Source organism: Canis aureus, chromosome 8, assembly GCF_053574225.1.
Source record: "Canis aureus isolate CA01 chromosome 8, VMU_Caureus_v.1.0, whole genome shotgun sequence".
NCBI lineage: Eukaryota > Metazoa > Chordata > Mammalia > Carnivora > Canidae > Canis > Canis aureus.
The window spans coordinates 74,529,379-74,542,143 of NC_135618.1; the positions used below are offsets into that span (position 1 = coordinate 74,529,379).

The 12,765-nt window shown below is 37.2% G+C and overlaps 1 protein-coding gene across 10 annotated transcripts in view; it reads left to right on the top strand.

Moving 5' to 3' along the window:
* The window catches only part of AUTS2 (activator of transcription and developmental regulator AUTS2), a 1,127,680-nt gene that overhangs the window by 361,776 nt on the left and 753,139 nt on the right, over positions 1-12,765 (top strand). Inside the window, exon 2 of one of the 10 annotated variants that reach the window (XM_077908309.1) lies at positions 1,145-1,203. The exons of the other annotated variants lie outside the window; for them this stretch is intronic. Within the exon in view, the coding sequence (XP_077764435.1) occupies positions 1,145-1,203 (59 nt within the window). The remainder of the gene's footprint in view (positions 1-1,144; positions 1,204-12,765) is intronic. 10 annotated transcript variants of the gene reach the window in all.

Sequence of the window (12,765 nt, forward strand, 5' to 3'; positions counted from 1 at the left end):
GAAGTGGGCAGTTTTCTACATGCCGGGTTGTGGCCACGTGTCATCTGTAGCACAATGGTGCTTGGGGCAGCAGCTTCACTTGTGCTGGAGATCTTCACATACTCAGAGATCTCACCCCTCATTCTCCATTTCTTCTGTCTCTTGCATCTTGTAAAGTAGGTGCTGTGATTCTATTTCACGTATTAGTCTTGAAATTTGAAAAGTTTAATGCGTTAATAGTAAAACAAAAGTAAAAACACTGTCTTTACATTTCTGGGGAAAAATGTATGAAGAAATGTCAGTCATTTTCCAAGCTGTTAGTTCCTGAGGCTGAATACTGGGAGCTGTTTTCGTAGCTGCTAGTAGAAGTAAAAGGGAATAGCAAGAGAAAGCTGGCCCAGTTTTTCTCTTTGTCTACGAGAGGTCGAAAGATGTTGTTTCAGCTGGAGAATTTAAAATGGATTCTTTTTCACTTTTTGCTGAAAAGACTGGACTGCTTTTAGTGTTGTAATCTTCCATAGGCGTGGAGAAAGGTCACCTCCTGATCTTGTTTTGGGGATCATGGGGTTAAAGCTGTGGCAGAGTCCTTTATCTAGACACAGGCTCTTGGCAGAATAATGTTTGGCCAGGTGTTAATCTGTGTCCTGAGGGGGAGTGCTGGAATTCATTATTCATCCCGTGGGGATAGGAGTGGGAGGAGGAGGTTGTCCTTCTGGGAGGGTACAGGGCCAGGGCCTGCCTCCTGCCTTTACCAACATGAGCCATTTGTGAGGAAGGCAGCTGAAACCCATTTGAGGAATTCTCTTGTCAGCTGGCCAAGAGTGCAACACGGAGCAAGCGAGCTAGTGGGAGGGAGGGAAAAGCAGGCAGCTCAGGGAAGCAGTCCTTGCGTGCAGTTTCTGGAAGCAGGATCACACACAGTGTTGTAGGCACTAAGGGAAGGTGTATAGGAACTTTAAAGGGGAAGGAGGCCAGGTTTGAAATAGTGCATTTTCCTATTGCTCTCCCCTTTGCCCCTCCTGCCTTTGAATACATGGCATCCTTTGGAAAGCTCAGCATCTGAAAGAAGCTTTTGCCCGAAACACACTTTTTCATCAGCGTTATACTATTTTGTTTTGTTTTTCTTTTCCTTTTTATTTTTTCCATCTTTTTCCTCTGAGGGCAGGAGGTGAGACAATGATCAAGTCAAGCTGGTTCTATGTTAAGTTCAAGTATGCAGAGAAGGTAAGTCAATATGTTTTCTTTTCCCAAAGGGAAACCTGCTACCTCCCTCCTACCTCCTTCTGTGGACAGGCTCCTCTGGCTACCAAGGGAAGCACATTAGCCCAGAAGTTGTATTTATGAATGGTTTCCTCTGGCTTAATGATTCCTGGATGAAACACAGGCTCTGTGCTGACAATCAGACATTGCTATTGACCATGAGGAAAGAATCTTCACACCCAGTCCCAGAAGCCTTATTCAGAATCTGAAGAAGGAAAATAATGAAACTGCATTCACAGGAAAGACAGGCGACACTTGAGAGAGAGTAGTTTCCAAGAGGAGTATTTGTTACGGAACTTGATGTGTTTTCTGTCCTGAGACAAATTGACAATCACTTCCTTTACCTATAGTTTGCTTAGTGAGAATTTTTATTTCTTTCTTTCAGTTAACTGACTTGACTCATTCATGTATGTAGAAGAAGAGCTTTGCTGTGTTCTGGGGTATAGGAAGAATCCCACCATTTTGACAAACTATTTTTGAGACTCTCTCTTTACTGTCTGTTGAGGGAGGATTACATTTTAGGGAAGCACTGAATTTTGGTTTGCATCTCAAATTTTGATGTTGCAGTTCTCTGTTTTAATATATCATTACTAGGCTTGGTGGGAAGAAGTGTGTACTTTCTAAGACATTTTCCCTTACCTGGAGACGATGACCCATCCTTTTTTGTTCTGGATCCATATGTGTCACTTAACTCTGTTTGGAATTTATAGGGTTAGAAATGAGGTTTCCAGGGGCAACCTAAAATGTCTCCTTTTTGAAATCCTTTCTTGATTTTCTTGTTGACAGTATTGGCATATTGACTGTAGAGTTAAGCTGAGATTCTAGAGAAGGGAGACATAATGTGGCAAGATGGAAATTGTGATAACTTACCTTACTTCTTATGATTATATGCATAAATAAGCAAGTTGAAAAATTCCTTCTCCATTCTTCTAGTTTAAAAAAGAAGTTAGTATACTTGGAGCTCATTTTGCCACATTTTTTTTTCTGTATGGATCTGTTTCTACTTTATTTTTATGACAGCAAAATTACTTGTTCTTCACCCGTGTGTATGTACTCATCAAAATATATAGGCTTTTTATGTAAAAAGATCCATCCTCCATCTTATTTTTTAAAATATATTTTATTATTATTTTTAAGTTTGCTCCATGCCCAGTGTGGATCCCAGTGTGGGGCTTGAACTCACAACCCTGAGATCAAGACCTGAGCCAGGATCAAGAGTCAGATGCTTAACCAAGTTACCCAGGCACCCCATCCTTCATTTTAAACCATTTGCATTGTTAACTGTTAACATTATTATTACTAAGATATTACACAGGGTCAGGAAAAGTGATGTCTTGGTTTAGAATTTACTTTTTTTCTCTGTGGATTACTTTCCTTGGAAGAGCCTCTTACCCGTTCTTGGTGTTATGAATTTTGATAAATTAAAACTGTGTTCTACCTCCTTAACATTTTCCTTTCACCATAAATGAATGTCTTGCCATAGAAATCTGAAACTCATAATTAAGGACTGAGAGTAAAGTAATGTAAAAAAGGGGAAAAAGCATTTCAAGCAATGATCTTGATAAAAAGGAAAAGGAGGGGGATGTTAAATTAATTGCCTTATCTGAATGACCATATTACTATTCCTTTAGCAGCAAAATGAGAGAATGCTTTCATATACAAAGATGTGTCTGTCATAAAGCTAAATAATGTAAGCCTCCATAGCTAATTGAAGAATATCTTGCTTTTATTACAGATGGGAGAAAAATAAACAAAAATCTCAGTTTTGGTTATGACATGCTTATGGTGCTCTAGATCTCTGTTATTCTCAGTGGAACTTTTGTTGTTTTGTTTCTTCCCTATAATTTATTTTTTAATCTTACACTGGAGGTCCCTTCTCCCTCCCCCACCCAATCCCTCCCAAACTCATCAAAATGAGTTTAGTTTCATTGGAGAGATAAAAAGCTTGAGTGTAAACCAAGGGACAAGGATGCTTAAAAAACTGATTGATTGATTGATTAAGAAGTTATTTACTTATTCACAAGAGACATGGCGAGAGAGAGAGAGGGGCAGAGACACCGGCAGAGGGAGAAGCAGGCTCCATGCAGGGAGCCTGATGGTGGGACTCGATCCCAATACTCTGGGATCACACCCTGAGCCGAAGGCAGAAGCTTAACTGCTGAGTCACCCACGCGTCCCAAAAAACAAATTTAAATCATTCTTTTCCACATTATTTTAAAAAGTTATTCTTTTTATAGAGATGTTAATTTGAAATTTCCTCCAGTATTTTTTAAAAGGGTAAGAAGAAATCCCTGTCTCTATTTCCAAACAGTGACCACATAATTTGATATAAACTTGTAATTGTTGGAAAGATAGTTTCATCTGCGAAGTTTGTCCACAGTTGTAAGAGAATACATTATGTGATACCTTTAATGGACAGTCATTTCTTAGTTTTACATTTTGGAAAAATGATTTCATCAGTCTTAAATAGCACGAAAAATTAAGAAATTCAAGGTAATGCATTACCAAAAATATTGCCAATGGTATTATTTTCCTGTGATCATCAGGATTGTGCTCCCTTTCCAAAATTTAAAAATATCTGTATCTAAATATGTATATAGTAAAACAAACCTCTATTACCTCTACCACATACACACTTCTCTGTAATATTTCCATATAAATTATTGATGAGTTATCTCTTTCTTTTTTTTCAAGATTTTGTGTATCATCTACCTATCTCTCTATCTAACTACCTATCCATCTAGAGTGAGTAGAGTGAGGGACAGAAGGAGAGGGGGAGAGAGAAAATCCCAATCGGACTCTGTGCTGAACTTGGAGCCCATTGTAGGGCTCAATTTCATGACCCTGAGGTCATGACCTGAGCCAAAACCAAGTGTTGCTTGCTTAACCCACTGAGCCACCCAGGAGCCCCAAGTTATCTCTTTCTTGAATTAGGTTGGTATGTAGCCATCATTCTGTTTTTTGTTTTGTGTTGTTTGGTTATTGACTAGTTAGATATCTGTCTTGAATTTCAATAGGTATCTCTAATGCAGCATCTCTAAAATGCAGTAAATTTCTTCTTTCTCAACTAAATGTATTTATATTTCCTACCATGGGTAAGACATCACTATCCAGCTGGTTATGTGTGTTCCCAAAGGACCTGTTTTAGTTCTGTTATCATCTTCTTCCTGGTTTATTAGAGGAGCCTAATTGGTCTCCATATTGTCCAGTTCATGATACCTTCCCGTGTTACAAGACACTGCTAGAGTGATACTGTTCAAAGGTCAGTCTGAGTCTCTTATTCCCCTGCTTATTAAAGGCTGCCCTCTCCTCTCTAAGAATCCCAGTTGATCTCTCTCAACAGTGCAAGCACTTGTCCTTGTATATATGTAATACCTTGCATTGTGATTATTGACCAGTCTGCGCCTTGAGGCACCATAAGATCCTAGAGACCAGAACTATGTCTTTTTTTTTTTTGATATCCATAATACTATCATAAAACAGATGCTCAGTTATTCTTTAAATACCATAGATTACTCTGTGGTTCTTTTGGGAGTCTGGCTGACAAGAGTTTGAATTCTGCTTCTGCCATTTATTGGTAGTATATGACTTTGGGTAATATATAGAAACTTGATAAAATTATTTATATATTAAATTGGGAAAATTATTGCCTAATATACTTTTTTTAGCCTTAATCATTTTTACTAGACTTAATAAATACAAGAGAAATGTTGTGAAACCACTAGCAATTGACTAGTATACTTTTAAAAAATAAAACTTTTATGTTGAGATGATAGTAGATTCATATGTAGTTGTGTGAAATAATATGAATACCAGGTGCCTTTTATCTAGTTTCCCCTAAAGGTAACATCATGTGAAAGTATAGCATAATATCACAACCAGGATATTGCTAGTAATGTAGTCAAGATACTAAAGATTCTGTGCCCCAAAGATCTTTCATGTTGGCCTTCTATACCCGCCTTTGCATCACTTCATTGACTCCTGGCAACCAGTACTTTTTCCTCCATTTGTACTGTTTTGTCATCTCAAGCACGTTCTATAAATGGCATGATATACAATGTCCCTTTTGAAGATTGTTTTTTATCATTCAACGTGATGGAGATACATCCAAATTGTATGTTATTCCCTTTGGTTTCTGGGTAGTATTCTAGGGTTAAGGGTTTTAATCATTTCCCCAATGAAGCACAACTGCATCATTTCCAGTTTTTTTAATTGTAAATAAAACTGCAATGAACACTTGTGTACAGGTTTTGGTATAGACGTAAGTTTTCTTTTCCATGGAATGAGTGCCAGGAGTGCAATTGCTAGATAGCATATTTAGCTTTTAGGAAGCCACCAAACTATCTTCTAGAGTGGCTGTATGTTTATTGTACGTTCTCATTGTAGTTTTAATTTGTATTTCCCTATTAACAGCTGATACGATGTTAAACATCTTTCCATATGCTTGTTTTTCATTTGGATATCTTCTGTTAAACATCTCTCATTAAATGTCTTTTGCTTGTTCTCTCATTGGGTTTTTTACTTTTATTGTTCAGTTTCTAAAAATTCTTAATGTATTCTAGATGCTAGTATATTATTGGACATGTGGTTTATAAATATTTTTTTCCAATCTGTAGTTTGTCTTCTCATCCTCTTAATAGCATTTTTCACAGAGCAAAAATAAAAAATAAAAACTAATTCTGATACAGCCCAGTTTATGAACTTTGTTCATTTTTATGCCTTGTTTTTTTTGTGAAAGCTAAGAACTCTTTGCTTGATCTATCTCTTGATCCTGAAGATTTTTCTTACCTTTTTTTTGTTTAAAGAATTTCATAATTTTACATTTGATTTGTAGTATTCTGATGATTTCTGATGTTAAGCATCTTGTGTTTTTTGGTCCTTCTGTATATCTTGGGAGAAATGTCTATTGAAGTCCTTTGCCCATTTTGTAATCAGCTTATTTGATTTTTGGTTGTTGAGTTGTAGAAGTTCTTTATATATTCTGGTCATTAACCACTGATTTGCATACATTTTCTCCCACTTCATAAGTGCCTTTTTATTCTGTTGATTGTGTTCTTTGATATACAAAAGTTTTTAGTTTGATGCAGCCCCATCAAATTTTTTTTTCTTTTGCTTTTTGTGCTTTTGGTGTCATATATGAGAAATCATTGCCAAATCCAATGTCATGAAGCTTTTCACTTATTTTTTTTCTAGGAATTTTATAGTTTTAGGTTTTAATGTTTAGGCCTTTAATTCATTTTGAGTTAATTTTTATATATGGTTTGTGGTAATGGACCAACTTCATTCTTTTGCATGTGGATATCCAGTTTTCCCAACACTATTTATTGAAGAAACTGTCTTTTCCCACTGAGTGGTCTTGGCACCCTTATTTAAACAAAGATCATTTGGGACACCTGGGTGGCTCAGCGATTGAGTGTCTGCCTTCGGCTCAGATTGTGATTCCAGAGTCCGGGATCGAGTTCCGTATTGGGGGCTCCCTGCATGGAGCCTGCTGCTTCCTCTGCCTGTGTCTCTGCCTCTCTCTCTCTTTCCGTGTCTCTCATGAATAAATAAATAAAATCTTTAAAACAGAACAAAAAAAACCCAAAGATCATTTGTCCATATACACAGGAGCTTATTTCTGGGCTCTCTGTTCTGTTCCATTAGTCTATTTTGCCCATTTTGTCCTTATGCTGGTACTGTACTGTTTTCGATTACTGTAATAAGTTTTGAAATCAAAGTGACAGTCTTCCAACCTTGTATTTCTTTCAAATTTTTTCAGCTACTTGGAGTCCATTGAGATTCCATATAAATTTTAGGGTGAATTTATCTATTTCTGCGATTCCCTGACAGGCAGTTTTAATTCTGAAAGGAGTTGCTTTGAATCCATAGATCTCTTCAGGTAGAATGCAGATCTTAACAATATTAAGTGTTCCATTCTATGAACATGGGGTGTCTTTTCATTTGTTAGTATCTTCTTTAATTTCTTTCAGCAATTTTTTAGAGTTTTTGAGTTCTTAGTTTTTGTTATTGAATATAATGTTTTTGAATTCTAAATTTTCTCTTGTGTTTTCTTTATATCTTCTATTTCTTGGCTGAGACTTCTTTACTGTGGCTATTTTTTCTTTGGTTTCAAGCATGTTTGTAATTGCTTGCTGAAACATTTTTATGGTAGGCACTTCAAAACCTTTGTCAGATAATTCTAATATGTCTATTATCTCAGTGTTGGTGTCTATTAATTGCCCTATTGGATGGAAGTCCTGGTTTCCAACTTGACCTCAGTTTTCCCCTAATGGGGAAGAAGACCTCTCAGTTACTGAGGAGGAGTTCCATTTCTCCTCTAAGCCTCAGCTGATCCTGTCCTGACTGAGAGGGGTAATGATGTCTCCTTGCTGCAGCCCTCCTGGCCTCTGCTGACACCACAGGGGAGGAGCATGGCCTCCTTACCTGCAGGCATGACTCTCCACAGTGCCTTTCCTTACACCACCCAAGTGGGGAGAAGTCAGAGGTGCCTCCTTACTGCCTCTTGAAGATGTAGGCTTCTTACATGGTCTCCACTAACATGGAGAATAGGGTGGTGCTCTTCTCTGCCTGGCTTCTCTGACACCACAATCTGTGGAGATGAAGTAACTCAGTAAAGCCTGATGAGGAAGAGTAAAAGTGTAGGTTCCCCACTCAGTCTTGCTTATGGAGAAGTGGCTGTGTCCCAGGTTTTTCTCTGATGTTTGTCCAAAAGTTGTTTGTGTTGCTAGTTTGACTCATTTCTGGTCCTGTGTCTAAAGAGAGCCGATTTTTCTTGGGGCCTTTTTTGTATCTGCTGTTGGTGTTTCTGAGTTTCTTCTTTCTTCTTCAGCTCATGGTCTGGGATATTTGAGGTGACAAGCAAAAATGAAAACAAAAAACCCTAAGGAACTCCCCATCATCTCATTTATTTGGGTCCCCAGTTTTTTAGCTGGTCTGCCTTCTTCTCTTCACCTCTAGCACCTATTTATGTTTCCTCATCCACGAGGTCCAGGGTTTTAAGTTGTACTTTGTGTAAGTAATAGGAAAAAGTATGTTTCATTTTCCTGGAAGCAGAAGTCTCCTAAGATGTTTTTTAAAAAGTGATTGATTTAAAAAATAAATCAAAAGTGATTGAATGACAATGTTTTTAAGTGTTTACATTGCATAAGGCTTGGTAGTATGTGCTCCAAGGAGGGTGATAATTGTGTTTTATTATCTTTATGTTTCTTTTTTTTTAATTTTTATTTATTTATGATAGAGAGAGAGAGGGAGAGAGAGAGAGGCAGAGACATAGGCAGAGGGAGAAGCAGGCTCCATGCATCGGGAGCCTGACGTGGGATTTGATCCTGGGTTTCCAGGATCGCGCCCTGGGCCTCCAGGATCGTGCCCTGGGCCAAAGGCAGGCGCTAAACCACTGTGCCACCCAGGGATCCCTATCTTTATGTTTCTTACATTTATATTAGAAATGTCATCAAACTTTGCTAACCTTTGCTTAGAAGTAACTCCCATTGCAAGTTTACCTTACTTCATATAAATTATATTATCAATAGCACATGCATTTGCATCTTTAAGTCCTCCAGCAATGCTATTTCATCAAGATAATACATCACTAAAAAACATCATCAATTTGCAATATTTTTCTTCTTCAAAGCAGTTCTGACAATCGCTTTCATAATAAGGTTGGAATCGTTAATCCCATCTTTGTTTAAAAAATTTTAGCTACTTTAGCCAGAAAGAGCATAGTGTAGGAAACAATAATAGATTTTGCTTCTTTTGAAACATTGAATTCAATGAGGTGTTGAGTCCAGTGGGAGGAAAATTAGTACACTTGTTTCTTTGGTAAGAGATGTTTTTTTTTGAATCACTGCTCTGAAATTATTACAAACACTGTCTGACCCCATTGGCTGCCTTCCTTGGAACCTTATGCATCTGTCCATAAGTTTAAAGTGTATTCTATAACTGTCTTTAACTTTAGAGTTAATTTGAAATTTATTTATGTAGTTAGTGTGTTGGAAATTTCAATAATCACAATGACTGTGCCTAAGCTCTTACTATATTTTCTAGAATTTTATTGGCTTCTGTTAGAATGAAGCATTCAATTTGTGCCAGAAAACCAGTTTTGAAATTTGAAAGAAATATGGTAGGAACAAGCTATGGAGCATGATACTATGAATCTCTTTATTCTCACTTGATAGTAGAACTTGGACATGGCAAAACCTTATTTCCTCCGCTCTTAGTTTTGTTGTTTGAGACCAGAATAACTTGATCTTTGTACATCAGGCTATGTTATAAATTTTGCTGCAAGCTTAGAGTGGACTCATTTCACTGGAAAGACTATTCATAGTTTTGACAACTCAAATAAAAACGCTTAAGGACAAACAACTGCTCAAAAGCTCCAAGAATTTCATTTCCAAAGGAATGATTTCAAATATAGTCATTTTCTTTGATTAAGTATAAGGAGGTAAATGGAAATCCTGTTTCAAATGGTGAATTTGAAGACTATGTTGTATCAGTGTACTTTGAAAGTGAAAGATGCAGCCAATCTGAATCAAAAGCCCAATTTCAGATTACTTTATTAGACTATGAGGAGTTCCTCAGCTGGCAATAGAGTCAGTTAATTTTGAAGAGTACATAGAACATCAAATGTGACTTTTTAAAAAAGATTTTATTTATTTATTCATGAGAGACACAGAGAGAGAGGGAGAGACATAGACAGAGGGAGAAGCAGGCTCCTCACAAGGACCCCAGTGTGGTCCGGGATCCTGTCCTGAGCCAAAGGCAGATGTTCAACTACTGAGCCGCCCAGGCATTCCCAAATGTGACTTTTGATAAGTGTTGTCACCATGTGTGGCACCAAGTGCAGTAGGCATCCTTTTGACCAGGCTATTCTAACTCCTTGTTCAAGGCTGTCTGCTATACAGTTGCAGCAAAAGCTGGATTAAAGAGAGCTATGTACTCATATATTGGCTTTGGTCTTCAGATAATATGTTTGCCCTTTTTTGACATTGTTTGAGAGCACTTAGAACAACTTTATGTACAATTATTTATTGTATGGCTTTGCATGTATAAATGAGAGAATTCGTGAATTGGGCTTTTAAATTGGAGGTTTCTGCTGTGGGCACATTGAAACTAAGTTCCTATCTCTTCTCTTCTCCACTAGGGTATTACCAGCCTTCCCCTTGTTTTGCCACCCGCTTTTTTTTTTTTCTTTTTTTTTTTTTTTGCCACCCGCTTTTTAAGACTCACTGTTTCGTATGCCTTTCTACAATGTTAGTGTGTACACGGAGTGTAGTTGGATGGTCTCAGCAATGTTCTAGAAAGAGCAGGAAAGATGCTCAGATTTATTCAGGGAGGACGAAAGAACTTTCTTGAAATTATAGAAGTGATGTTCCGTCCTCACTTTCCTGTAACTGATAGATCTTGCCTGTAGATCTTCATGTGAAGAAAGGCATTCAGATCCCATTCATTTTACTTGTTAGGGCAATGTAGATCTGGTTATATACTTTTTGGTGGTAGTGTTTGGTAGAATACTTCTTATCTGACATGATCACTTCCATGGTGCATCTATAAATTAAAACCAATTACCTAAAGCTAGAAATCATTAAAAGAAAAGGTGTATATTTAAATATATTATTTTATAGTAAGCCAAGTTATTATGCTTTTCTCACAAATCTTTTGGTATAGATCAGTAGTTTGCATTGGGTGTGCATTGGAGAGCCTTAAAACTTGGGGAGTCTTAAAAACAGTGATGTTTAGGTATCAATCCCAGAAAATCTGATTAAATTGGTCTGAAGTGCAGCCTTGGCACTGTTTTTTTTTTTTTAAGATCCTCAGGACTTTTTTTTTTTTTTTTAAGCTTTTAAGCTTTATCCATTCATGAGAGAGAGAGAGAGAGAGAGAGAGAGAGAGGAGAGAGTCAGAGACACAGGCAGAGGGAGAAGCAGGCTCCACACTGGGAGCCCGACGTGGGATTTGATCCTGGGCCTCAGGGATCATGCCCTGGGCTGAAGGCAGGCGCTAAACCATTGAGCCACCCAGGCTGCCCTCCCCAGGACTTTTATATGCAGTGAGAGTTACTTTGAGAATGGTTTCACTGATTTGTGTTCAAACCGTTGTTTCTTGAATAAACCACATGCATAATGCATTGACCAAAAATGTCTGAGAGTGTACTAAAACCATTGATACAACTTAGACATACATGAGTAATATGAATGAAGTCTCCTTTTAGATTCCCCTTCCCAGTCTTGTATGGTTGTCTCATATTCAATTCAACAATAGTTTATTTTTGAAGGAGCTCTGTTTATGGTATTCAGCTTAATTTTTATGGAAGCAATATCTCACTTTCATTTTGTACTCTTCAGTTTACATGATATTTAATTAAATAAATAAAACTAGCATAAACAGGTTTTAGGACAGTTTATTTTTAGTGATTGTGTGATGCATTGATGTCTTATGGAGGGGCATTCATTGGCTATGAATTGTTCAGTCTGCTTTACAAAGTAAATGAGGCCTGTAGTTGATCTAACTGGTTGTTGAGTGGAAGTCAATTAATAGATGATTTATTGTTTATTATTTTATTTTTTAAGGTTGTATTTGAGATGGAGAGAGAGAGGGAGAGAGAGAGAACAAGGAGAACGGGGAGAGGGAGAAACAGGCTCCCGATCGAGCAGGGAGCCCGACTAGGGCTCAATCCCAGGACCCTAAGATCATGACCTCAGCTGAAGGCAGATGCTTGACCAACTGAGTCACCCAGGCACCACAAAAGAACATTTATTGTAAAAAGATGTGTGCTTGGCCTGATTAATAAGGTCAGTTGATATTCACCTACAAGAGGGTGGGATATATTTCATTTTTATTCCATAAGTGAGTATACTAAGTGCAGAGTTTGTTTCTTTTTTCATGTTTAATTTCTTATTCAGGACTTTGGGTTAATTAATGTCTGATGTCACTACCTAATATATATAGATATAATCAGTATAATCAATATTATCTCAAGAGTGAAAACTGTTTCTGCCTATGGTTTTATTCTCAATCATAAACATCTAAATGATATTCATTATGGGCCTTCATTTCACACTGTAACCCTGAAGAGTCTTGAACTGAGTCCGGTCTTTGAGTATCACATGTCTTAAAATATGCTTCATGTTAAATTTGTGAATAAATTGTAGAAAAACTTAAGACTGAAATTTAGGTATTAATAAATGGTATTTCTTCCTAATACTAGTAGATATTAATGCCTTAATATGTCCTTTGTAGACTGAAATCAAGTAGATTCATCAAAATATGTATGCTCCTGTTCTTACCACTTGATATGTACACATCTGGAGTTGTTTATTCTCAATTGTTCGTAGTAATTGCATTCACATTTAGTATGTTTTACTTTCATTTAGGTAGCTAGTCATGAGTTTTTGTCTATTTTTCCTTAGTTATGTGTTGTTAATCTGGTTATATCTGTGTCTTGTTTTCAGTTCGTGTTATGCGTTCCTTGAGGACAAGAAATCTCATCTTCCTCTGGTGTGCTATCTGCAACACAGAAATAGATTT